At 40.8% G+C, this 27099-nt stretch overlaps 1 protein-coding gene across 2 annotated transcripts in view; it reads right to left on the reverse strand.

Moving 5' to 3' along the window:
* Positions 1 to 5022: 5022 nt before the first annotated feature.
* DHX9 (DExH-box helicase 9) overlaps positions 5023 to 27099 on the reverse strand; it is a 37060-nt gene continuing 14983 nt past the window's right edge. For both annotated transcript variants that reach the window (XM_042464167.1, XM_042464168.1), the window contains 20 exons: positions 26911 to 27000; positions 26657 to 26818; positions 26424 to 26501; positions 25250 to 25441; positions 24026 to 24167; positions 22312 to 22394; positions 17613 to 17769; positions 17116 to 17216; positions 15840 to 16053; positions 15565 to 15659; positions 15374 to 15447; positions 15031 to 15183; positions 13067 to 13227; positions 12504 to 12615; positions 11838 to 11999; positions 11555 to 11682; positions 11218 to 11447; positions 8631 to 8746; positions 7290 to 7490; positions 5023 to 5715 (listed from right to left, as the gene is read on the reverse strand). In XM_042464167.1, coding sequence (XP_042320101.1) covers positions 5433 to 5715; positions 7290 to 7490; positions 8631 to 8746; positions 11218 to 11447; positions 11555 to 11682; positions 11838 to 11999; positions 12504 to 12615; positions 13067 to 13227; positions 15031 to 15183; positions 15374 to 15447; positions 15565 to 15659; positions 15840 to 16053; positions 17116 to 17216; positions 17613 to 17769; positions 22312 to 22394; positions 24026 to 24167; positions 25250 to 25441; positions 26424 to 26501; positions 26657 to 26818; positions 26911 to 27000 — 2934 coding nt within the window. In that variant the 3' untranslated portion in view covers positions 5023 to 5432. The remainder of the gene's footprint in view (positions 5716 to 7289; positions 7491 to 8630; positions 8747 to 11217; positions 11448 to 11554; positions 11683 to 11837; positions 12000 to 12503; positions 12616 to 13066; positions 13228 to 15030; positions 15184 to 15373; positions 15448 to 15564; positions 15660 to 15839; positions 16054 to 17115; positions 17217 to 17612; positions 17770 to 22311; positions 22395 to 24025; positions 24168 to 25249; positions 25442 to 26423; positions 26502 to 26656; positions 26819 to 26910; positions 27001 to 27099) is intronic.

Consider the following 27099-nt stretch of genomic DNA (forward strand, 5'->3'; position numbering starts at 1 on the left):
CACTACTAATTGTGTTCTTACTATGGATACTGTTAAAACATTGAATATTAGTGTCATACTTACCATATATACTCGGTTGTTGACTTCATGTAGAAGTCGAAGACAAGTTTTGGGGCCAAAATTGTGGATTTTGATATGACCCATGGATTAGTTGAGGGTAAAACTTAGGGCCATAAAGCAAAGGATGAAGCAAAAGAAAACAATGCCAAAGAAGATACAAAATTCCAGCAGGTTCAATCTTAAGGCTGGATGTATGACAGAGTGGGCAGGGGATTAGTGCTTCCAGGGCAGATTATACGCTTGCCTTTCAACAGGGGATTGTGCCTTTTTTTAAAATAAGAGTTAATATACAGCACTTGCACTGACCTGTGGAGAAGTCAATTCAGGTTTTTGGGGGTAAATTTTTTGACCTAAATTTCTAGACTTATACATGAGTATAAACAGTAACTGTTTCTAAGTAAAGAGAAAGCAAAGATGATTTTTAATGGAGGGACATGGGAGTCTTCTAAGACATTTAACCGTATTATTTCAGGGGTGCACCCGTGTTTTTGCTGGTCACCACTTTGGTCCGTTATTGGTCTATGCACCTTCCACTACAGACCATGAACTCTGCTGTTCCACCCAACTATAAGGAGCCCTGGTTAAATGCTGGTACTGCAGCCACAAGGTTGAGAGTTTGATCATAGGGCTCCAAGGTTGACTCAGCCTTCCATCATTTCATGGGGGCAATTGGCTTACAGACTGCAAACAGCTTAGAGTGTCCCGAGTTCATTATTAAGTAGTATAGAAATGTAGTGGTGCCTCGGGTTACGAAAGTAATTTGTTCCGCGGCCGCTTTCGTAACCCGAAAAGCCTTCGTAAGCCGAAATGCCATAGGCGCTAATGGGGAAAAGCCGCGATTCCGAAAAGCGCCAAAAAGCACCAAAAGTTTTTTCGTAACCCGAAAAAACATTCGTAACCCGGAACAATGATTTCTTATGGGATTTTTTCGTATCCCGAAAATTTCGTAACCTGGGTATTTCGTATCCCGAGGTACCACTGTAAATTTTTCAGGCCTAGCATGAAAAAGAAAAAGGGCCTCCCTCCCTTCACCATCATTCAGAGAGAGACAAGGGCAGGGCAGTTCCATTGGGCCTAACCCAAGTAAGAAGAAGGACCTCCAGTCCATCTGCCATGGTCCAGGTCTCAGAGGAAGAAAAGGTCTACTGGACTTGAAGCCCTTCTCTACTGACATTCCCTTCTCCTTTTGTGCCTTGTCTTTTTAGATTGTAAGCCTGAGGGCAGGGAAATGTCTAATTAACAATTTGTAAGTCGTGTTGAGAGCCTTTTGGTTGAAGAGTGGGGTATAAATACTCTAAATAAATAAACAAGTAAACAAACAAATAAATAAATGCTATTGCTATATTCTAGCAGTTCATCTGAGTTCTCTAACTTTCCTACCAGTTTTCAGCACCAACTCAGGCAGCAGGCATCTACTGGTACCATCTGCTTATGGAAAATTTGACGAGTTCTAGAATTGCTTGGATATTGTAGCATCAGAAACTCAAGCCAATTATTGTGGATGTTCCCATTCTGAGACCTCTCAAAGGATTTAGTTCTACAGACTGCCCCGATAGACCGGCATCCTGCCGCCCCTTTCAGGACCAAACCGGGGTCGCAGCAACCGCATGCCACGGCCAATCCAGCGCTTTGCCGGCTGTAAAAGAAACGGCAAAATGTTGCTCCATTTAGAACCAGCAAAAAGTTGTCCTTGCCACCACGGTGGCACTTTTCGGTGCTCCTTTCGGCATGCGGTGTATAAACACGGCACCAAAGGAATGCTATGACATCACCTGCTGTGTGGTTGGGCGGCATGACAGCAGCTTGGGCACATGTGTCGTCCAAACACATCCCCACACTGACGATTCAAGCCAGTTTGTACAGCCCCTCCCTCTCCTCCAGTTGACCCAAGGGCAAACCATCTGGGTGTCATGCAATGAAAGTTTATTCTGTTGCCTTCTTGTTCTCATGGATTGTTGACTATGGTACAGAACTCTCTATGGGAGAGTGTCTACATCAAGAAAGTTTTCCCTATATTTCATGTTTCCTTCCCCAAATGGGAACCTTGTGCTCTTGCAAGCCATCCAAATTGCTCAGTGATAACCACAGCTGTTGCTACTGCATTCCTGACTTCCCTTTCTTTTGGAACATATGTGTCAATGGTTAGTCAGTGTTACGGTCCTCTCTTTGCAAGTTAGCAATAAAGATATAAATTTAACAATAAAAGAATAAAAAGAGGGATTTGAATTGAAAAGCCCATATGGGCTTATATGGGCTGTTGTTCAGCCCCAACATTCACAGGAAGGCCATAAAACTTTTAAAAATTGACCTTGACTTCAAAGCTAGGGGTTTAAAGTGTAGCCATTTCAATCTTAGGCAGGCTATATTGCAAACTGGCTGCATTGGGAAATGGGACCAAGCACCAGCCTACCCAGCCCCCCATCCCTCACGTACCCCAAATCCACCTTCATGGTACTGTTCTGGGCCTTATGCTAGCCAAATGTGCTGCAATGGCAGAGGACTTCTGGCAAGGACAGCCCTGAGTAAGGGGACTAATAATAATAATAATAGTAGTAGTAATAATTTATTTATTTACCATCTTTCCAAATGATCAGTTGGGATTCCTTGCTGGTTAGGTAGAGGCCTCTGGTAGCTGGCTTGCCTCCCTAATCCCTGGCCCATTTCGAGCTGGGCAGAGGTGGTACGGAAGGCAATTTCCCCATATCTCTTGACCAGCTTGCCTCCCTGACCCCATTTGGGTTGGGAAGTGGTGGTGTGAAGAAAGGGACATGGAGGAGATTCTCCTCACCATCTGTTCCCACGGTTCCCATGCTGCTCTAAGGGCATCTGCAGTCGTCACCTGTGCTCCTGCCTCGAAGTGAAAAGCAGGATCAGAAGAGGGAGAGTTGTTGGCAAGGCCTGAGAACCTTTCTCCTATCCTAGGAAATCCTTGCCATATTAAATCTTCCTTCATGCTCCCAAAAGAGTGAGTGAAGGGAGAGAGAGAGGAATATAGGTGTGTCTGTGTGTGATTATAAGTTGAAGTGCAGAGCATGGAGAAAAGTTTTTATTATTTATTTTAAATAAATAACAAGGGAGATAAAAGGAAAAATCAAAGGACTGGAGTGATTGTAGAGACGATGAAGCAGAGCAACAGCGAACATGTCCTATTGAAGCAGTAGGTAGGAAAATGGCTGGCCTTTTGGGGTGACTGATAGTTCTTTCTTTCCCCTGCCTATCTGAAATGAATGGGAGGAGCATAACCCAAACTACAGGATGTTGGGCTCTTGTCTAATTGGAAAGTGAGTAGTAAAATAGCTGAACTGGGAGGATCCAATTCAGTTTTTATGGATGACTGTGGTTATTTCCTACCTGCCTCTGGACAGCGATGGGAGAAACCAAGGGTGTATGGATGCCTTTTCTCCAAATTAGAGAAACAGTATTTGGAAGGCTGAGAAACTAGGTTCTCTGCTGAGATTCTCTGAAACCAAGGACATGGTAGTCTTGATGACAAATGGGAGCGCTGTAATGGTGGATAAGGCTGTAGAGACCAAGACTGATGATAATTGAAAGGTTGTTTAGAAACTGACAAGATAGATGTCCAGTTTCTTTGAAGGTGCTTTCATCTTTTAGCTATGCTAAGTTTGTTAGCCATCTTGCTGCTAACTAGCACTTACTCATCAAATAAGAGACCTTTGATGGTGGCCTTCACTTGGGAGGACAACCTGGAGGACTGGTTTCAAGCATGTAAACATAATCTCTACCTTGGAATCAGTGAGGTGATGGGAGGTACTTATCTGTTGCACAGAGTTTATAAGCATCACAGCCTTCCTGTTTTCTGAAAACTTGTTAAGGAAGGGGGCTACCTCTCCCACAGGTGCTGCTAGTGCATACATAGCCTTTTATTGTAGTGATCCCGAAAACCATGGCTGTATACCTTACAACCCTCTTTGTTCCAAAGGAATCAAGTGCAGTTTGTTCCCATTTCCTATCAGATGTTTCTACTGTTTAGTTGGGGACAGAGTATTTGAAAACAAAATTGCACCCTTGTTCTAAACCCTGCATTAATTCTCAATATTTCTGGATGACAACTGGTTCTTGATCCTTTTAAAAATTGAATCTGATACAGAAGGTGGAGTGAGTTTAACTTGAACTTACAGTGCTTTAGCTATCTGAAGAATTTGGCTTACATGTGAGTGGATGTCATCAGATGGTGAAAGAGGGTCTTGGTCCCAACTAAGACATCCAGCAATGTGGCAGTCAATGTGGAGTATAAAGAGGAATTGGGCTCATAATTAGCACCTGATTCCAAATGAGTACCGATCTCTCATGGGAAAAAATGCAATCTTGTCATGGTCACTGTAACTGTAGCAGATTGCGGGGCCTGAGTCTGACACACTGATATCCATAACCTAACAGAGTTGGTAGAAGCTTGGGCTGGTTGGTTGTGAGAAAAAGGCACTGGTGCCATGGGTTGGACTGTGGTTGAGGTCCAGGAGCCAGAAAGAGATGGGGAGAAAGTTGACTTGGATGGAGTGGCATCCAAAGGGTGGGAGGGCAAATGGGACAGCTCATAATGTACAGCGCTGTGTAAATGTACAGCGCTTTATAAATAAAGGTTAATAATAATAATAAATAATGAATCTAAAGCACAAATGAGGAAGAAGAGTTTGGGCATGGAGTGCCAACACACAGATGGGCCACATGGCCACAAACTTGAAGGATAGGGATAGCATGGAGCTGGAGACCTCCACTGAAACAAAGCCATACAATGATGGAGAAGCAATTTTCCCTTATAAGTACAGTATTGCAACTATGGCTCTGAGGAGACTGTACATTCTGGATAGCTTTTGAATCGGCAGGCTAAGTGACTGTCTTACATGTTCAAGGACTACTAAATTGATCATTTTTTTAGAATTACAATAGTGAGAATAATTGCCTTTTATTGCAGAAGCTGCACGTACCTAATCAAGTGCAATATAATTTTCTGAAAACACATCACATGGTTTTATTTAAGTCTTGCCTCTTTGACCAATTACAGACGGCTTCACCAAGATCATACTGGTTTGGAAAGAACAGACCAAATTCACTTAAAGGTCTCAGTTGATTGGTTTATAACATTTTCTACAAGTTTTAAAATAACCACATTTAAGTCACTGTCAAAATGAAATGTGGTCCCAGCGCATTATTAATCCACTGGAAAAAAAAGAACTTGTTTTATTATGATCAAATGAACAAATAATGGAATACCGCTAAAAGAATCTGAATATTTTACATAAATAAATGTTTCAAACTATTCTAGGACTATGAACAATTCCACATTACAAGTAAAGGAAATATGTAGGAAAATATTTAATTCATGCATCATTTTACACTGGGATACTACATATTTTTCAGTAGCCACCTCTAGCACCCCAACCACCTCTAAATCCACCTCCTCCTCGGTTGCCACCGCTTTGATATCCTCCACCAGAACCTCGAAAGCCTCTACCACCTTGAAAGCCACCCCCTGTTCCTGAATATCCCCTTCCCATAGAACCACCACGATAAGAATTATATCCACCTCCATAACCACTTCCATATCCACCCCTGTAGCCGCCGCCACCTCTTCCTCTGTAGCCACCTCCTCCATTGTCATATCGTGCCATCTTTGGTGGACGAGGGCCATCTCCAAACCTAGGAACAAAAATTAATTTATTTCCTATAAAAATCATTATACATAATCCCTAAAAATACATTTATGATTCTTACACCAGGAAACTCTTTCAAAACATAAATTGGTGGATTAAATTTTTAAATATTAAAGACAAAAAATCTTATTTTACTTGTGACTTTATAAATCTATCCAGTTCCTTCCACTAAGCTGTCCTTTTATAAAGTTATATAATGCAACTGTCTTACTTGTTATCTTCTCCATCTCTTTTTGAGTTGGGGTAATAAGAAATAAATATGATATGCACCATTTTACCCTCTTCCAAACACTGCTTTGAGTTTTTATTATAGCACGTTATTACTATTCACTAATTTTTCTGTCATATTTCAGAGGTTTAATTAAGATTTATGTATCTGACCTATTTTCAAATAGTTCAGTGTGGCCAAACAGTACATAGGTCAGACAAACCATTAAGAAATAGCAACAAAAAGCACAACAAAAAGCTATCACAGATCCAGGTTCACACAGCCTAAGAGAATGCACTGAATAGGCCTCCACTCCAGTAGTTAATTGCCCTAACTTCAGAAAGCCGAGTACCCAGATGATTCTTGCATAAAGATCATGAACCACCAAGCAGGCTCACATGGAAACAATGATCATTTATAGTCATTCATGCCCCAAAGGTTTGGACTCTGAAAACTAGCACCTTGAACTAGGCCTAAAAAAAATCTAGGAGTCAATGGAACTCTTTTGATACTGGGTCAACACTGAGTTCCTGGAAGGATTTGTTGCAATGCTTATGCGTTCATTGTATACTTGTATTATTTTAGAGATGTTTTAATTTTGTACATTGAAGTTTTAGATTGTATGCTGTGTGGCAGGTTTTTCACTAACTATTGTTGTTATTTTATTGAATTTTGATTCCTAATATGTAAAGCACTGTATAAATTTTACAGTGCTCTATAAATGAATGCAAATAATAATAATAATAATAATAATAATAATAATAAACTGCTTTGGCTATTTTCTGAAACAGGTGCAACTTTCAGAGGTTTTTCAAGGGTGAGCCTCACACACAGTCTAGAAATCCAACCTAAATGTTACTAAAGCAAATATAAGTTTCAGATTACCACTCCATGACACAAAAGTGGAAAGCACTGCATGTTACTGAGCATGGAGGAGTGATACGGAATTAAACAGTTTTCTGAAATCTGAAAATTAGTTTTGAGGGCGTTGTGATTGTATTCAAAACATGCCACTTCTGAAATGGAGCATCTGTTTACAGCTTCAAATTATCGTTATATACAGGTGTAACTGTACATGATCACTGTGTGTTGTCTGTACTCAATACCATTAAATTTCACCTGTAATTTTCTTGTCAGGTAAGCTTCTTTGGGATCCTATAGTATTCACTTTCTTATTTTCCTATTCTGAATACTTCTGATATCAGTTCAAAAGACTGGCCACTAGATTGCTGAATGAGCTTTATTCAGTACAGTTTATTTATATAGTTCATTGTAGACCCCATGGTTTCATTCATTCTCTATAAAGACTGTAACTTTTCATTCAGATTCTAAGATGAAAGCAGAGAGCTAACCTCATATTGCCCACTGTGAGATTGATACCAGCAGCTAATGGCTTTGAGATTTCGCCAATAACATTCAGCATGTTTTTGTTCAGTGGATCTAGGTCACTAATAATTTCTGGATTTTTTGTTACTTCCACCACAAGTGCTTCCATTGCTGCACGTAGGGCAGTGATACAGGCAGCTGCATTGTGAGGCATCCGTAGTTTGATCCTAAAAGAGACAAGACAAGTTTACTAAATGTAAAACGTTTGCATTATATATATACATATTTCTCTGCTAGAAAAGGGGCTTCTAAGAAGGCATTACACAGGACATTTAGAAATTCTGTTGTCACTATAACTGATACTTTATAATTAAGGAACCAACTGTTCCATCAGTTGTGTTACGACATGAGTCACATCAACTCTTGTGTATCATCATATGCCCCTTGGTAAGAATACTGTGAATTCTCAGGTGTTTTGACAATAAAAGGAACCCAAACTTATTTTAACTTTTATGTTCCTGGAAACTGTTAAAAGAACTGCTGAGTTTTTCTCTTTTATTTTTGATGTATGAACACGGCAATCAATTCCAACCTTGGCCACATAACCAGAGTCAAGTAACCGTAGAGATGCAGAAGAACTGCAGCAACCCTTTAAGCAGGATCCTAACAATTCTGTTAAGATACACACCTCTATATGCAATGTGAAAGACTGGGCAATATAAGAAATGCTACTTCTACATATTGGAAACCAAAGATGGAGGTCACCCCCAAGACCACAGTATATCTGCTCTTGGTAGGTCTCTTATTTATTTTTCAAATTTGCATACATCCATGAAATCAGTTTCTTACAAAGACCTGCCCTGTTTATACTTCACGTATAAACCATGAAACTTTCAAGCAGCTTGAATGGCTTAAAACCTGAGGATTGGGGAAATGATAAAAACGGGGCAGTAAGTTTTAAAACAGAAAAGCTTGAGTAGTAGGGCTGTGGATTTGGCAGTGGGACTGAGAGATAATTCTCAGGGACATGAACTTGATTTTTAAAAATATAAGAGACAAAATGGGACAAATTTTCCAAAAATATCTCTTCAAAGCAATGTTTTAGTATAACTGAAAAATAGAATTCTTCTCCTAATTTTTTGTAATATCTGCACATTAATATTGGTTTATGTCAAAGTTATTTTACTCACACACACACTAGACACAAGTAACAAAATTTCCATTACTTTTAAAAGTTTGCCACAGTATTCAAAGTTTGTCTGACAACTCATTTATGTGCTTCAGCCCTTTCCAGCTATGAAATCAGTTATTGTATTTCAAAATCCTTCCTCTGTACATTTAACATCTAGTTAGCCAAATGTCCATACCAATCATCCAACATAATAATTTCTCCATCAGATGTAACTTTCTTGGAGCCAAAGAGAAGCAGCTGCAAAGGGCTCACTAAGGTCATTGCTTTGGCAGAGATGGCACGTGTGCGGATCTGCAATCAGACAAATGTGTAAATCTCTGTGTGTATCAACCCAACATAAAATCAGGTGCATTATACAAAATCAAAGTTCAAAAAGCATGCAAGTTTCTAGTTGTTTTTAATTCTTCATTGTAGCATCATAACTCAATACTGCCTAAATGTTTAGAACTCACAAGAGTGTAGGAGTAACGTCAATGTGCTAAAGGCAGGACTATTTTACCCTGTACTATCTATCCTGCTTTACACTAATTTTTTTCTATCTCCTCCCTTTTCTCACTCTAAAATGCAAGCATTTTTATAACTCTGTGGGACGATGGATCAACACTAATTTAATATTCAGAAAAGTTCATAATTTATTCTAAGCACAAAATACATCCTGGGCCCAGTGCTATTCAACATCTTTATCAATGACTTGGATGACAGAATTGGGGGCAAATTTGCAGATGACACTAAATCAGGAGGAGTAGCTAGTACCCCAGATGACAGGATCAAAATTCAAAATGACCTGAATAGACTAGAAAGCTGGGCCAAAGCTAGCAAAATGAAATTCAATACGGAGAAATGTAAGGTACTGCACTTAGGGAGGAAAAACAAAATACATAGATATGGGATGGGGGGGACACTTGGCTGAATGAGACTACGTGTGAAAGGGATCTAGGAGTCTAAGTAGACCACAAGTTGAACATAGGTCAACAGTGTGATGCAGCAGCTAAAAAGGCCAATGTAATTTTAGGCGGCATCAACAGAAGTATAGTGTCTAGATCAAGGGAAGTAATAGTACCACTCTACTGTGCTTTGGTCAGGCTCCACTTGGAATACTGCGTCCAGTTCTGGGCACCACAATTCAAGAGGGATACTGACAAGCTGGGGTGTGTCCAAAGGAGGGTGACTAAAATGGTGAAGGGTCTTGAGACCCTTCCCTATGAGGAACGACTTAGGGAGCTGGGGATGTTTAGTCTGGAGAAGAGAAGGTTAAGGTGATACGATAGCCCTGTTTCAATACTTGAAGGGATGTCATATTGAGGAGGGAGCAGGCTTGTATTCTGCTGTTCCAGAGAACAGGACCCAGAACAATGGATGCAAACTGCAGGAAAAGAAATTCCAGCTCAACATTAGGAGGAACTTCCTGACAGCAAAGAGTTTGACTGTAGAACACACTCCCTCACAGAATGGAGTCTCCCTCCTTGGAGGTCTTTAAACAGAGGCTGAATGGCCATCTGTCAGGGATGCTTTGACTGAGAGTTCCTGCATGGCAGGGGGTTGGATTGGATGGCCCTTGAGGTCTCTTCCAACTCTATGATTCTATACATACCATGTAGTTGCACTACGACATTTGGAAACCTAGAACTAATGAGAAGATATGTGGCTCAAGTTATATGGTAATGAGATATAACAGAACTGGCTTTTAAATGGATCTTAATATATAAAATTTGGAAAGTCATTGCAATAGCCTTCCTCAGCCTGGTGCCCTCTAGTCTAGATGTTTTGCAGTATCATGCCCAGCAGATTATCAGTGATGAGAAACGATGGGAATAGTAGTTATAGTTGGCTCTCCTCTTCTGTGGGCTTGCCATCCACAGATTGGAGCAGCCGTGGATGGCCCCATTGCATTCTATCCAACAACACCATATGCATGCACACGTTGTGCTGCCATAGGGAAAACAGAATTTGAGGTCTCACAGATTATGCTATCTGTGGGGTGGGGAGTGTGTGTCTTGGAATGAAACATCCATGGACACAAAGCACTAGCTGTAAAGAATATCTCACTACTTGTTAATGAAGAAATGTTGATGATAAAGAGTGATGAGTTAGCTAACAGAAAGTGAAATGATCTTGCAGAACTTTTGAGACTAAGGGAAAGAAGTTGTAGAGCACAAGTTTTCGTAGACTTGGTTTACTTCCTCAGATGGACGGAGTAAATCTTAGGCCTCAAGCAGATGGGCAGCTTGGAACGGCCTCTAGTAGCTCTAGCCATGACCCCTGAGCGGTGCAGGATGACCCGGATGCCAAGGTCCCAAGGCCAACCATTGCCATGGTCCATAATGGACCACTGGCAAGGAGTGGTACTCCTTTTGCAGTTGGGTTTAGGCTGCTATAGGGGCTGCAGCACAGCTTCAATCCGATACGGGGGCATGTATCATTTGAATGCTACACCCCCAGATCAGCCCAAAGGCAGTACTTTTGACCTGTCTGTTTTGGGTCTTAGATAAACTCTAAAGTTGCTACGTACAAGATGCCCTTGCATACTAATATTCCGGACCAACATGGTTATGTCTCGGAAAACCCTGGACTAAGAAACACAAATGCAGGTTTTCTGCAACATGGGACATATCTTGTAAGCATAAAAGAACAGATACCAGAGTGTTATATTTTCAGATCTGAAGAACATTTTCAATAGAAAATCAACCTGAAGTAGTGTCTAACACTAAACCTAAAAAGAAAAGGTGATTTGATAACCAAGGATTTATTTCACACTTGCCTACCTTTTCTCCAAAAACAAAGAATGGAGAGGGGTACTTCATGTCCTGACTGCTGAATGGGCAGTTAACAGAAGATTTGTGAATAAGTGCATTGCGTCCCTCAGTGGTGAGAATCTTCCTTTTCTCCTTATGGAAACAGACATTGGGATACAAGCCAAATGCCAGCAGAGAGATAACAGTATCCAGACTGTTGTCTGGTCCAGTGTTGTTAAATATCTGCGTCATCAAACACTCTGGGAAGAAAACAGAAAACTGGCTTTTCTACCTATGCTGCAAACAGTGAAACTGTGCACATTTAATAGACTCCCCCATCCAGTATCTAGCTCTTAAAACATTTTACCTTCAGGAAATCCAGAGTTAACAAGAATGTCTTTCAATTGCACTTTGGCTTCCCATGTCATTCTGAGTGTTGCCATGTTGAGTCTCTTATGCTCACAGAAACGTATTTCTGCATTTTCTCCACCAATTCTGCCAAAAGAAAAAGGGCAAGACTTATTTGCAACCAAACTGTAGAACTATTCCAAAGGCAAGCATCAATGTGCTGACATAGTTAACATAAAGTTCTGTGAGACATCTTGTAATAAACAGTTATTTACTCCTTGTATTACACTGAATCCATTTACCTTGCATGATCCCAGGCTTGGAACACAGAGAGCAAAGCCACATGATCAGAAAACCGGTTGCCAGCAAAATTCCTGTGGACATACCCCAACCTCTTCCCTTCACTGATGAAAGGCTCAGGGAAGCAAGTGGCTGCAGAGATGGTACATACAGCATCTCCCACACTGAAACAGAAGCCACATAACAGGGATTTAATGATAAAATATAACACCCATGCCATTACCAGAACTGTATAGAATTCACTTTAAATACAAATTAGGAGGATGGATGATGGTGGAAACAGGTATTATTCTCACAAAACCTGCATAAAAACAGAACACTCCCATCTTCAAATATATACAGGCAAGCCAATATTTGCTTCACATCTTCTTAAACCTACTGCTGAACCTAAGAGCTCTTCCTGACAGTAAGGGCTATTCGAAAGTGGAACACACTCCCTTGGAGAGTGGTGGAGTCTCCCTCCTTGAAGGTCTTTAAACAGAGGCTGGATGGTGATCTGTCGAGGATGCTTTGACTGAGAGTTCCTGCATGGCAGGGGGTTGGATTGGATGACCCTTGTGGTCTCTTCCAACTCTATGATTCTATAATTCATCTCTCCACTTAGGATCCAACTGTTATCAATCCCAGAGATGTTCTCATATTTCTAACCTTACTAAATGGGCACTTACTAGAAAATGCATCCCATTATCATCATCTTCCCAAGACGAGGTTCAATGGGGAGCCTTGCTAAAATTCTCCCCAGTGGTGTCAGCTCATCATTGCAGTCCAGGGCATCAAGCTCTGAAACAGAAGTAACATTATCAGCTAAACAGATTACTTCAATCCAATCCAATCCAAAGCCACTGTGCCTAATTATTTTACAACAGACACAGGCTAACCAAAATACTCCCAGATGATGTCAATCACCCCATTTAACCCTCTCTAGCTGTTGTTCCCCTACACCAGTTGGCAGTAAATTAAAATTTTATGAACACTTAAAAAAAAAAAGGTTGCTTTGTTGAGGCCTGTTCAAAAGCTGTCTGTGGTGTTACCTATCAACAAAACATTTCAGAGGCAGCCTCATGTTATCAACAGACTGCGGAAACTAAATTACAGATAAGTATAAAAAACCCAGACACTCTAACCTGTATGTGTCTACAATATAGATGAGTGGGTGAGTGGGTGATTGTAAGATACAGCAATTAAGAAGAAGGAACACTATGCTTGGTGACAGGAGAAGTCTGCCAAGTACCTCTGAGGGTATGTTCTGCTTCAATGACTGCATCCAAAGGAGGTGGCTCTATAGCTTTTGCAAGGAATTGCCCAATTCCTCCCAGTCGGAGTAATTTGATGCTCAAAGCAACTTCATGCAGTGGTGTTCGGAACATCTCAGGAGTCATGTGAGTTTCAAGTCTAGAGTGATAATGAAGGGAGGAAGGACAGGAAAGGTTTTGAACATCTTCAGTTCCATAACTCTACTTTGCTCCTGCCAATTGTGCTCCTGAAAGCACACAGATAATCACACTCCCCAAAGACACTCCCCAAAGCAGAGACAGTTCCAGAGCACACAGGAGGAAGAGAAGGATAAATAATAATGAAGACTACTCAAAAGGAATAGACCTGTACTGTATTGTCTGTTGTTTACTAGTTGTGCAATTTTGATGTTCCTTTTAATGGCTATGTTTTTATGAGGTTTTTAATTTTCTTGATGGTTTAATTAAAGTTTTTAAGTTCGTATGAAATGAAGTTCTGAACTGGAGAAATGACAGCAGGAAGAGGAGGTTTTGTTTATTTAATCATATTGTATTCCAGCTTTGCCCTTTGTAATGGCTTACAAAAATCCAAGATGGCTTGCAAAAACTAAAACAGATAAAATTTAACATCAGCAAAAACATGTAAAACATAAAAAAAAATGACTGAAAAAACTAACGGAGAAGAGAGCCATGTTGGTTAAACAGACACAAATGAATGTTGGCCCCTGCCTTCTTGGGTTGGCATGTGGGATAAACCCATCAGTAGTGGATTGTTAAACAGACACACATGAATGTTGGCCCCTGCTTTCTTGGGCTGGCATGTGGGATAAACCCAATCAGTAGTGGATTGTTCCACCTGCCATCCTGAGAATTAGAATCATACCAGTGCCTGTCACCAATAATTGACTGTACCACATATACTAAAAATGCTTGCCTTATAAACAGTTCCTATAAGCATGTTTTATAAAAGAAAATCTGCCATTGCAGCTGAAGAAAGATGCCATGAAGGGACCCCATCTAGCCTTTCTTGAAAGAATGTTTCAAAGTTACCACCAAAGCAGCCTAGCTTTGTGTTTCTTCCAGATACAAGGGCAGTGGGAGAGAAGTCCCTTCCCTGAAGATCTCTAAGCCATTTCAGGCTCATACTGGAAAATACAGTCCTTCAGATAACCTGGTCCCTGAGTCACCCAAGGCTTTACAGGTCTTAGCCAGCACTTGGAATGGTGCCTGTAAATGGACCTGTACAAGTATCACAAGGGAATTATGTGCTTCCTATAAGCCACACCAAATGACAATCTCGGCGACTGCTCTTTGGACCACTTGAAATTCCTGAACATGTTAATCTGAATGGGATCCAATTAAGGCATGTGTCACCATGGCCACACCTATGGCCACATCTTCAGGGGCAGTACAACACACCCAGCACAGGCTGAATCCTTATTTCTTGATCCACTTTTCAGTGAACATGAGTACCTCTGCCTTCTCCAAATCAAGTTTCAATCTGCTTGCTCTTATTCAGTACATTACTGATGACAGGCACTGTTTTATAAGAGGAACAGCTCTGCTGGAGACAAAATAAATAAATAAATAAATAAATAAAGCTGGGTACCATCATTATACACTGCTAGCAGACTAAATCTCTTCCAGTAGTTTCATGTATATGCTAAATAGCATGGGGTACAAACTCTTCCACCCGAGGGCCCTCCCTGGTCCATGACCAGGGAGGCAAAACAGGAGTCCCTTAGCACCACCACCTCCTGGGCCTGGACCTTCAGGAAGGAACAGAGGCTCTTTGAAGGCATGGTCCCAAGGCACAACCCAGCAAGATGGCAAGATGCCAAGATGCTTATTAGGGCTCATGGTACTGGAAGACACTGAAAAATTCAACAGAACCAGGGGAAGGATACTTCATCCATTCCGATGTGCAGGCTGACCAGCAAGAACCAGCCGAGTTCAAGCATACCTTTCAAAGCGAGCTCTGCTGCAGAGGTGGAAACAGAACCCAGGACGGACACGGCCAGCCCGCCCTTTCCGCTGCTCCAGGTTAGTTTTTGAGGCCCATACAGTGGCGTAGTTAGTCATGTTGTTGTGAGCAGTGAAAAGCTTCACTTTTTGTCTGCAAAGCAAGTTGTAAAAAACTGCTATCAAACAATTTACTGTCAAGTTTGTTATCAAATCATTTCAGGTTCTCAAAGGCTGGGGAGAGGGCAGCAAAAGGGTAATATCTTGAAGAAGGTTAGGACTAAACAGTAACAGACAAAAACACTTTGCAGCTCAACAAAATAATAGGAGAATCAAAAACTCACTTGCAAGAATCAATAACATAGACAACATCGTTGATGGTAATGCTGGTCTCTGCAATGTTGGTAGACAAAATTACCTGGAAGATAACCATACATTTGTCCTAAGTACAATGTTGTATTAAAAAAAACCCCAATCACAATCTCAAGATTATTCCAGAACATCTATCCTTCTCCTTGCCTCAAGGGAGGCTCACCTTGGTCATTCCAGGGGGCACTGGATCAAACACTTTGCGCTGCTCCTCTCGAGGAATCTGGGAATGTAGAGGAAGAATTCTGTATCGCTGGCTTCCTACAATGAGAACATATGAATGAAAACACTTTAACAAGTCCAAGGAAGTGCACATCTCTCTCTCTCATCCTCTCTTTTACAAACTGACTATTCTCCTCCAGTCACTAACTCCGTGCACCCAAGGGAGGCTCCTTCACCTTTATTAACAGAAAGGGAGGGGAAAATGAATACTACATGTACCGAAGTGTGGATTCATTTCCAGGTATTTCTGCATGGTATATATCAGATTCCAACCAGGCAAGAAGACAAGGACTGCCCCTGGGACATTCAAGGTCTCAATATACTTCAAGAGAGCCTCAATGAGTTCAAAGGGGGTTTCTTTTTCATTCAGCTGGGCCATGTGATGTTTTGTTTCTGGACCATAGTCGCCACTACAAATAAGGTTGCAATTGGTCTGCAAGAAAAAATGTAGCACATTTTTAGCCTTTTGACTGAAGAGCGGGGTATGTATAAATAAATAAATAATTATTATTATCATTATTATTATTATTAGCACATACAAAACACACTTTCCGATAATACTATTTTTCTGCAGCTTCTATCAAGAAATTGGCAAAGCAGAAAAACACATTAACACATTGCACAGGAAGGACTGCAATAACAGACTCAGTTTTCACTATCCAGAACTAGAAACTTATTTTGACCCATCATTCAAGAATTCATATTAAACTGCCAATATTTTAATTTGTTGCTAAATTCAGCATTGCCTTTAGTCAGGGATGACTGTATATTCAAGGTTCAATCAAGCCATATTAACAGGCATCAAGTTAAGGTTTCCATTTGTTTTCTGTTTTAAACAGTTGGATGCTGCTTTTCCATCATCTAATGCCAAAGTCAGCACACATAAAATCATAAAAAATTAAATTCGATATAACAGCATGGAAACTGCAAAATTAAAACTACCACTCCAAAAATTAGAAACAAACACAAATGGAGCACAAGAACTAACAGACAGAAAGTCAGAAATGGCTATGACAAAAATAAAGTTTTTACTTGCTGGCTTATTGCAAGAGAATACAATGCCAACCAATTTTAGTATTGAACCATTTTACTCTTTCAACATCCAGTATCCCTGACCACTGGACATATTGCTGGTATTTCTGGGAGTTGCAATCCCAAACATCTGAAGGACCAAAGTCTTAGAATCACTGTTCTAGAATGTATCTTCTAAGAAATGACAGTAACTCATCTTATGTCCTGATTGGTTTAGCTATAAAGTGCCCATGTTCCTACTAAAAATATAGTCCTGCTTAATATATCAAAGAAGTTTGTTTGTTCATGTTTATTATTTAAAAAGAACAAACAAAGCTTAAAAACAAAATCCATTCAATATCCCTTCTATCAAAGCAATAATATTATTATAAAGAAAGTACATCTATCAGTGCATTACCACTAATAGCTAATTTCTTATTAGTGCTGATGAAATTTTATATGGGGACAACCCCAGCCTACATACATCATCATCTTCTCCACCTTCCTCATCTTTATCTTTTTTCTTCTTGTCCTTTGGTGGAGGAATGAATTTAGTCATCTGGATACAGTCTTCCAGAAAATACTCTGCAACAGAGAGAACAGTCAGATAACTATAGGATTTTCTCAGCTAAGCATTTAAAAAGAACCTACTAGTATCTTCAGCAGGACGTCTCAATGGATCCTATAGATGAAGGTTCACTTCCTTATAACTAAAAGAATGGCAAAAGCTTTAAAAACAGTATCCCAGAAGCTCAAATTGCTGGTGCTTCCATGCCCCACCCCACCTCATAAAAAGTACAACCTGCATCATGTTATAAACGTCTAAGGTATATACTCTCATCAGACACCATCTTTCTGGCTCTTTTTTGGCATTAGCAGCACAATAATAGTTCCAGAACCTCATGTCAGAGTGGAACATAACTACAACATCTGAACAAGAAATGACTCTATCTTTTAAACAGTCTCAAGCTTTTCAAATACCTTGAACAGGAAAAGTTCTGCCATAGACCTCTATGATAGGACAATTAAAGAAATATTCACAGAACATGCTGGTATCAATGGTAGCAGACATGAGAATGACTCGGATTTCAGGATAGGCCTGAACTACATCCCGCAGAACCACCAACAGGAAATCAGTCTGTAGAGAGAAGGAGAACAATCCCTTAAGAAAACTCAATTCACATTCACAAAGGATGCATCTACATTGTAGAAATAATGCATTTTGATGCCACTTTAAATGCTGCAGATCCATTCTATGGTATCTTGGATTTCTAGTTTTACAAGGTCTTTAGCCTTCTCTGCCAAAAGGTGCTGGTGCCTCACCAAGCTACATATCCCAGGATTCTGTAGCATGGAGCCATGGGAATTAAATGTGGTGTCAAACAGCATTATTTCTACAGTGCAGATGCACGCCAAAACAACTAGTTCACTTCAGACAGCTATGAACTTGAACAAACATTATTTTATTGTACTAAAGATGCTGCTATTGTTATTATTTGCCATCAAATCAACTTTTACTTATGGCGACCCTATGAATGAGGGACTTCCTTTCATTAACGGCCCTGCTCAGATTTTGCACCAATGGACATCCAGTGTGTACCTAAATACAATAATCTGGCAAGTGTTCAAACCACTTTGCATTGTTGTATTAAAATCTTATTACAACACTGAAAACAGTTCAGTATTAGATAGCTGAGTATTATTATCCCTATACTGTAGATGAGGAGGCTAAGGATTAACAGGTTGCTTATCAGAAAGGTTGTTCTTCAAATTATCATCTGTGTACTCATGGGGTCTGCACTCATACAGAGCACTATTTGAAATGTTCTAGAGATAAAGAATTCTCAAATTGGTATACAGAGGATGTAAAGAAAATATAACAAGAAAACGATTTATGCATTTGTACTGTTGTGGTAGACAAAAAGGAGATACACTCTTTAAGTGGGCTTAGCATTGTACATCAGCTCTAGAAAGTTCCAAATTATTTGCCCCATAGGTGTAGAACCCATGTATGTAGGGTTGCCATAAGTCAGGACCTCCGAACTGGGACAAATGTAGGACAAACGTAGGACAAAATTTTCAAATGGAGGACACATTTTTAAAAAATGGAGGACATGCAAAAATGATGTTTGTTTTTTTTTTAAATTCATATAAATGCATGATTCTTAGGCATGATAAAAATGGAGGACATTTGGGATTATTCCTAGACAGATGGCAGAAATGTGCTTCCCTTTCTGGTCAAACCAGAAGAGGAGGAAGAGGAGAAGAAGAAAAGGAGGAAGAAGAGGAGGAAGAGGGCGAAAGGAGGAGGAGGAAGAAGAGGAAGTAGAGAGGAAGAAAAAGGGGAGGAAGAGGGGAAGGATGAGGTGGAAAAGAAGAGGAGGAGGAAGAAGAAGAAGGGGAGGAAGAGGAGAGGAGACAGAAGAAGAGGAGGAGGAGAAAGAAGAGGAGCAAGCTGCAAGGCAGGGAGAAAAGGGTCTCCCTTGGAGGAGAGACCCTTCTCTCCCTGCCCTGGAGCCTGCCTGGCCGGCGGGGGAAGCCCCAAGGCAGGGAGAGAAGGGTCTCCCTTGGAGGAGAGACCCTTCCCTCCCTGCTCTGAAGCCTGCAGGCGCGCCTCCAGGGCGAGGGCTTGAATGCCGCCCAGGCCTCAGTAGGGGCCAGCGGCAGCGCACACACCTGCCCCACTTCCTTCCTCGCGCGCTGCCGCTGACCCCTACTGAGGCCTGGGCGGCATTCAAGCCCTCGCCCTGGAAGCAAGGAAGAGGAGGAAGGCGGAGCTGGAGGAGGAGGTGGGTTGGCGCCGCAGCAGTCGCATTAGCGGCAGCGGCAATGGCCGGAGCAGGCCCCCAAACAGGGGACCAGGCACGGGTGGGGGCCCAAACCCGACCGTGACCGGGGGGGGCCCCCCCAAAACCGTGCGGGACGGGGGGGGGGGCGGGTTATGGCAAGCCTACATGTATGGAAATTACACAAAGGGAAAATGGCTTGCCTAAGGACCCTAAATAAATTCACAGCCAAGGTTATATCCACACCAGTGTTCCAGCTTCAGCCACAATGCAACAGCTAATAGTGCACTGTGAGCCAAAACCCCAATATGTCTTAACATTAAAGCAAAAGTCTTCACCCAAACGAATAGATACAGGTTGCACCAGCCTTATCGGAAATGTCTTAAACTAGAAGTGTTTTCAGAATTCACATTTTTTCTCAGATTTTGGAATATCTGCGTATCTATAAGGAGATACCCTGGAGACGGAACCCAAGTCTAAACAGGAAATTCATTTATGTTTCATATACACATTATAGACATAGCCTGAACATAATTTTATACAGTCTTTTAAATAATTTTGTGCATGAAACCAAGTGTGTGTGCCTTGAACGATCAGAAAGCAAAGGTGCAACTATCCCAGCCACCCATGTGGACAATCTGGGATTTTGGAAGATTTTGGATTTTGGATAAGGGAGACTCAAGTACTGGAGAGACTGAAGTGCATCTTTCACATTTGCCCAAGATTCTAAGACAAACATGTAAAAACTGTACAGTTATTTTCATAGAATCGTAGAGTTGGAAGAGATCACTAGGGCCATCCAGTCCAACCCCCTGCCATGCAGGAAATCCAAATCAAAGCATCCCTGACAGATGGCCATCCAGCCTCTGTTTAAAGACCTCCAAGGAAGGAGACTCTATCACCCTCCGAGGGAGTGCATTCCACTGTCGAACAGCCCTTACTGTCAGGAAGTTCCTCCTAATGTTCAGGTGGAATCTCTTTTCCTGTAGCTTGCATCCATTGTTCCGGGTCCTGTTCTCTGGAGCAGCAGAAAACAAGCTTGCTCCCTCTTCAATATGACATCCTTTCAAATATTTAAACAGGGCTATCATATCACCTCTTAACCTTCTTTTCTCCAGGCTAAACATCCCCAGCTCCCTAAGGCGTTCCTCATAGGGCATGGTTTCCAGACCCTTCACCATTTTTGTGGCCCTCCTTTGGACACGCTCCAGTTTCTCAATGTCCTTTCTGAATTGTGGTGCCCAGAACTGGACACAATATTCTAGGTGGGGCCTGACCAGAGCAGAATACAGTGGCACTATTACTTCTCTTGATCTAGACACTATACTTCTATTGATGCAGCCTAAAATAGCATTGGCCTTTTTAGCTGCCGCATCACACTGTTCACTCATGTTCAACTTGTCTACTTGGACTCCTAGATCCCTTTCACACGTAGTTTCATTCAGCCAGATGTCACCCATCCTATATCTGTGCATTTCATTTTTCTGCCCTAAGTGCAGTACCTTACATTTCTCCATGTTGAATTTCATTTTGTTAGCTTTGGCCCATCTTTCTAGTCTATTCAGGTCATTTTGAATGTTGATCCTGTCCTCTGGGGTATTAGCTATTCCCCCTAATTTGGTGTCATCTGCAAATTTGATAAGTATGCTCCCAATTCTGTCATCCAGGTCATTGATAAAGATGTTGAATAGCACTGGGCCCAGGACAGAGCCCTGTGGGACCCCACTGGTCACTTTTCTCCAGGATGAAAAGGAGCCATTGTTGAGCACCCTTTGGGTTCGGCCGGTCAACCAATTACAGATCGATGTAACAGTTCCTTTGTCTAGCCCACATTTTGCAAGCTTGTTTGCAAGTATGTCATGGGAAACCTTGTCAAAGGCCTTACTGAAATCAAGATATACTATATCCACAGCATTCCCTTCATCTACCAAGCTGGTAATTTTATCAAAGAAAGAGATTAGGTTTGTCTGGCATGACTTGTTTCTCTGAAACCCATGTTGACTTTTTGTGATTATGGCATTGCCTTCTAGATGTTCACAGACTCTCTGTTTAATGATCTGCTCCAGAATCTTTCCTGGTATTGATGTCAGACTAACTGGACGATAATTGTTGGGATCCTCTGTTTTCCCCTTTTTGAAAATGGGTACAACGTTTGCCCTCCTCCAGTCTGCTGGGATTTCTCCTGTTCTCCAGGAGTTTTCAAAGATTATTGCCAATGGCTCCGATATTACATTTGCCAGTTCATTTTAAAAATATGATTCACACAGTGGGTACAATTTTTAGCTCCAGTTTTCTGCAAGTAGATATCTAGCACTGATTCAAGATGACTAACCATTAAGATATTTTTGTTTTTAATCCTAGTCAAACAAAAAGTGTGTACAAGTCCAACATGTGCAGCCGATATAAAAACTTTAAGAATAGTACATATTAATAGGCACATGCACGCACAATTGTCCCTCCACATTTGTGGCTTTGACTTTTACAGATTTGATTAATATGTTCTCTCTAGAAATATCTAGGTCCTTTATGGTGAACTTTAACCATAAGTCACAATGAAGGACCTAGAGATTCTTAGAGAGAACACTCCACTAGGCATCTGTAGCTCCTCCAGTGCAATTCTATGGTCAATGTCTGGCAGATGTTGACGACTGCCATAGTGTTCCTGTTATTTGAGTTTTTTTCACATTCACGGGGGTCTTGTGCCCCTAAGCCCAGCAAATGTGGAGGGACGAATGTATGTATGTACGTACGTACGTATGCGCGCACACACACACACACACACACACATAGAATATATAAAAATCTATACTTGCCCCCTTTCATGTGGCACAACAGAAGGAATATTTAGAAAAAGGGAAAAGAACAAGGTTGAACACAGCACAAAATTAACTCACATTAATGTCTCTTTCGTGGATTTCATCCACAATAACATGACTGATTCCTCGAATGCCAGCTTCCAGTTTCCTCAGGAGGACACCTTGAAGAAAAAGAGTCCATGTCAATGCAGATGATGTGTTATTCCAATTCCCAAAAGCACTACAAGGTGCCAATCTTGATGGCATTTTGGTATCAATTAAAAACGTATGTCTTATCATTTGCTTGTTTTCCTATCAGGTTTTATGAGACCTGGGGGTTTTATTGTGTATTTGTTTCATTTGGGGTTTCAGTTTCACCTTTTAAATCTTATTTTTATCTTTGTAAAACTTCTAGGCAGGGGCCAAACAGAGTAAAAATGTTCAACATTTCCAATGTTCTCCTGTTCTCTATAATACCACTGTAGAAAAGGATTCTCTATTTTTTGCTTAGATCAGTTGATGATGGTAATAATGATAATTTATATTTATATCCTGCTTTCCCCCCAAAATGGGACACAAAGCGGGTTATAAACTAAAAAAAAAATACAATTAAAATCATACTAAAGTGGGCATTAAAATGAAATCAAGCTAGTATATTAAAACTAATCAAGCTAGTGTATTAAAACACATAAATCATTAAAAGAATAAAATGCAATATAAAAGATAAAAGTATTTAAAAACAGTACAAATTAAAACAGTTAAGAATACTAAAAACACATTAAAACAATAAAAATAAAACTATATACAGACCCTTAAAAACCTTCAAATCCAGCACCACAGAGCATCAAGAGCCTAACCTCAACCATCTGTACAGGCCTAGAGGCACAAAAATGTTTTAACTTGCTGCCAGAAGGACAACAAGGACAGGGTCCTCCTGGCCTCTCTGGGGAGGGAGTTTCAAAGTCTGGGAGCAGCCACCGAGAAGGCCCATCTCTCTTGTTCCCACCAAACAGACCTGAGAAGTTAGTAGAAGAGGGCCTCTCCATATGATCTTAAAATCTTAATGGCCTCAATACAAGGAGAAACAGTCCTTCTAAGAGGCTGGACCTAAGCTGCACAGAGCTTTCTAGAAAACCAGCACTTAAAATTGTGCCTGGAAACAGATCAGACGTCAATGGAGCTGTTACAAAAAGGGAGTTGTACGCTCCCTGTAGCCAGCCTCAAATAACAACCTGGCTGCAGCTCTTTGGCCCAGCAGAAGGTTCTGAGCACTTTTCAAAGGCAACCCCATATAGAGCCCATTACAATAATCCAAACAGGATGTAACTAAGGCATCTACAACTGTGGCCAGATCCAACCTCTCTAGGAATGAGTACAGCTGGCACACTAGCTTTAACTGCAGAAAAGCACTCCTGGTCACTGCTGAGACCTTGGCCTCCAGGCTTAGGGTTGAATCCAAGCATACTCCCAAACTGCAAACCTGTGTTTTCAGGGGGAGTATAACCCCATCTAACATAGGTTCAATCCTTAATCCCAGATCTGTCTTCTGACTAACCAAGAGTACCTTTGTCTTGTCTGGATTAAGCTTCAATTTGTTTGACTTCATCCAGTTCATTATAGTTGCCAGGCACTGGTTAAGCACAGGAATGGTTTCCTTGGAATTAGGTGGAAAGGAGTAGTAGAGGTGGGCATCAGCAGCATACTGATGACACCTGACCCCAAAACTCCAGACAATCTCTCCCAGTAGTTTCATAGTTTCTCTGTTACTTCTCTATTCTACCTGAGGAATTAACAACCAATAACCAGCACACACCTACAGTGCAGAACATCACACTGGCATGGGGCCGAGGAAGCACTGATTCAAAGCGGACACTGTAACCACAGCTATTCCCAGGTTCTTCTCCTCTCTCGTAGGCGACTCGTTCTGCCACAGAAACAGCACTGATCCTCCTGGGCTATATAGAAAGAAAATTGATCACAGTTCAAATGTAAAAATTGCATCAGCTGATCAACAGCAGGTCCCTGTAACAAGCCCATGGAGAAAAAAATGGATGTGCTAACAATCTCCACAAAGGGTGGAAACATCCACATGTCTGCGAATGCAAATGCAAACCACTCAGGGTGAGGGGGGTTTCCCAGCAGACAATGGATCATTATTTAAATAAAGACCCTGAGACCTTGCCATTCAACAACAGAATAATACACAGATTAACATGTAAACCACTTCCTCTCAACCAACAGTATATATACCCCACTCTCTTCCATGCCAGCATTCTCTGAAGATGCCAACCACAGCTGCTGGAGAACCGTCAGGAATAAACTCTTCTAGAACACAGCCTCACAGCCCTCCCCCAAAAATGCAAAAAAACTATCCACATGTCTCTTGACACAGGTGCCCAAATAGACTGCATGCAGAGAATCTCTTAATTTTCTTAATTTCATGGTTCCTATTTTAAATACTGTGTGTTGTAATAAAAGTTATGCTTGGAATAATATTCTTGATTGTTAAGTGCCAGCAGGAATGTTTAGATACTGCACAGAAGAGGGAAAAGATCCAAGATCACTAGATCTGTACCAATACTACTATATGCAACAACACAACAACAACAAAGACAGCAATTTTTATCTCAAAACTTTCAATATTTTACCTAGTATTTCCTTAATCAAAAATAATGCTCGGTTCTAACAATTACATTCTAACAATCACAGAAACACACGAACATGAAAAGTTAGAGGAAAACTCAGCTGATGTAGAAACTCTATTCTAATAAGGCGAGAGGCTATCACTGTCTGTGAAGCCTTCCTCATGAAGATATGTTACATAGCTACTGCCAAACTACCAGTACATGTAATCATGACCAACAGCTCATTAACATCACAAACAAAATGAAATAGAATGCTTGGTATCTGCAACAAAACAAAATGGGATTCACATTAAGCCTTGGTCAGCATCTAGATCTAGTGGCAACTTATTCTGATGGGTATTATTGCCAAATATTGTATCGAACACAAATGCTGTTTTGAATAGGTTATTCACCTGAGTCACAACAATGCTACATTCAGCAGCTCTTCCACTGTGGATATATTCATCCAGGATGTACTGTGGAACCTGGGTAGTTTTGCCACAGCCTGTGGCCCCACGGATGATAACAACAGAATTATGGTGGATGGCTTCTTGAATTTCTTGCTCAAATTTCTTCACAGGTAGGGTCTCTCTCTCTTGAAGAATCTAGGACAGAAAGTTCACTATTAATATTCTGCAGTTACATTCTGTCTAAACATCTAACAACTGGCAGCTTCCTTCCCCTTAGGGAATAGGTCACTATTCTGTCCCTGACCTCTGCACTTTGAGAGTTTGGAAGGTGATAAAGAAACCTATGCATGCCCTTTCACTTTCTCTCTCACAGTATAGGACACATATGCTTCACATACTAGGGGGTATCGTAAAGTAATAATTATCCCCTGGAAGTTATTATGGTATATTGATGAGATTTTGCCAGTGTCATCATTGATCCCTAAGTGCATGATGTTGAGAAAATCAGCTCATTGTGTCCTTTATTTTTGACTAAAGTGTAAGATGGAGAAGACTGAGGCTTGCAGCATGATAAAGATTCTGCATTTGAAGGGTAATAGTGCCCGGCAAATATAATGATAGAGCAAAATGGTGTCCCTTATAAAAATTGGAAAATCAAGGTTTGATATTTGAAATTAATACTTTTTTTGAACATTTTCAAACCCTGGATGCTTGAATCCATGTATTAAAAATCCGTGTATAAGAAGGGCCGACTGTAGTTCCCATTTTTCTAACAGTTAAAGTACAGTACTTACATTCACCTGTGGATAGGTCAACCCAAGTTTTTGGGGTCAATTTATTGATTAAAATTTCTAGACTTATATATGAGTGTATACAGTAAGTGCTACTCCTGGACATGTCTATCTTCAAAGATGCTTTATAGTGAAGAAAAGAATATCCAGTATAGTAGCAGCAGATTAAATAAGGAAAGGTGGTCATGCAGAGTATATTATGTAAGTTGGGCTTCCTGCCAGTTCACTTGTACGTGGAGTATGACTCTCTGACCCAAGATAATCTAAATATATTGACACACCAGCATCTAATACCTGGTATTCAAACTGCTGCAGTATCAAGTCAACACATGCGCTAGCATTTACTCTTCATGACCCTCCACAAAGTAAACAGCCAGCAGACTTACCTTTTGCAGCCCCTGATCATTTTCCAGCTGATACATGAGATTGCTTTTTATGTCAATGCTTATCTGCTCTGGTGTAGCCTTGAAAAAGAACACAGGATTGAAGACAGATTTTTTGTTAACATTTCTACTATTAAGTCAACGAAGCTATAACTAAAGAAGCTAATTTTGTAAAACAGAAAATACAAGGACTGGAATCAGAGCATAATTGATGAGAATTTGCAAACTAAACCTACATATGCCAAAGGACCCTCATCAATATTACAGCTGGTCCATGGATTCCAGTTTGATTGAGGTGGTGACCATGGGACAACCCCCATCTGATTTTGATTTTGAGATGGTTCAAAGTGGGCAAGCTTCCCAAGGTTGAGTACAGCAGGGATACTGGGATCATCAGGCTGCAAGTTAAGAAAACAAAAAGATGTGTGAAAACAGGAAGAGACCAGTCCCAGTAAGAAAGAATAAAAACATATTTTGACTTTACACTCACTGGTGGTATGATTTCAAGACCCATCTCTTCTACGATACTTTGAAGTTGATTTTCCAAATGAGAAGTGATGTTGACGTCATAAGGCTCTATCTGTGGAATTATCGAGAGTGAGGATCCAAAACAACCTCATAAGAAAACACTTTGAGTTACAGTATAAAACCAGTTCCCCAAAATATATCCTGGACAAGT

Source organism: Sceloporus undulatus, chromosome 4 (genome assembly GCF_019175285.1).
Source record: "Sceloporus undulatus isolate JIND9_A2432 ecotype Alabama chromosome 4, SceUnd_v1.1, whole genome shotgun sequence".
Lineage (NCBI taxonomy): Eukaryota > Metazoa > Chordata > Lepidosauria > Squamata > Phrynosomatidae > Sceloporus > Sceloporus undulatus.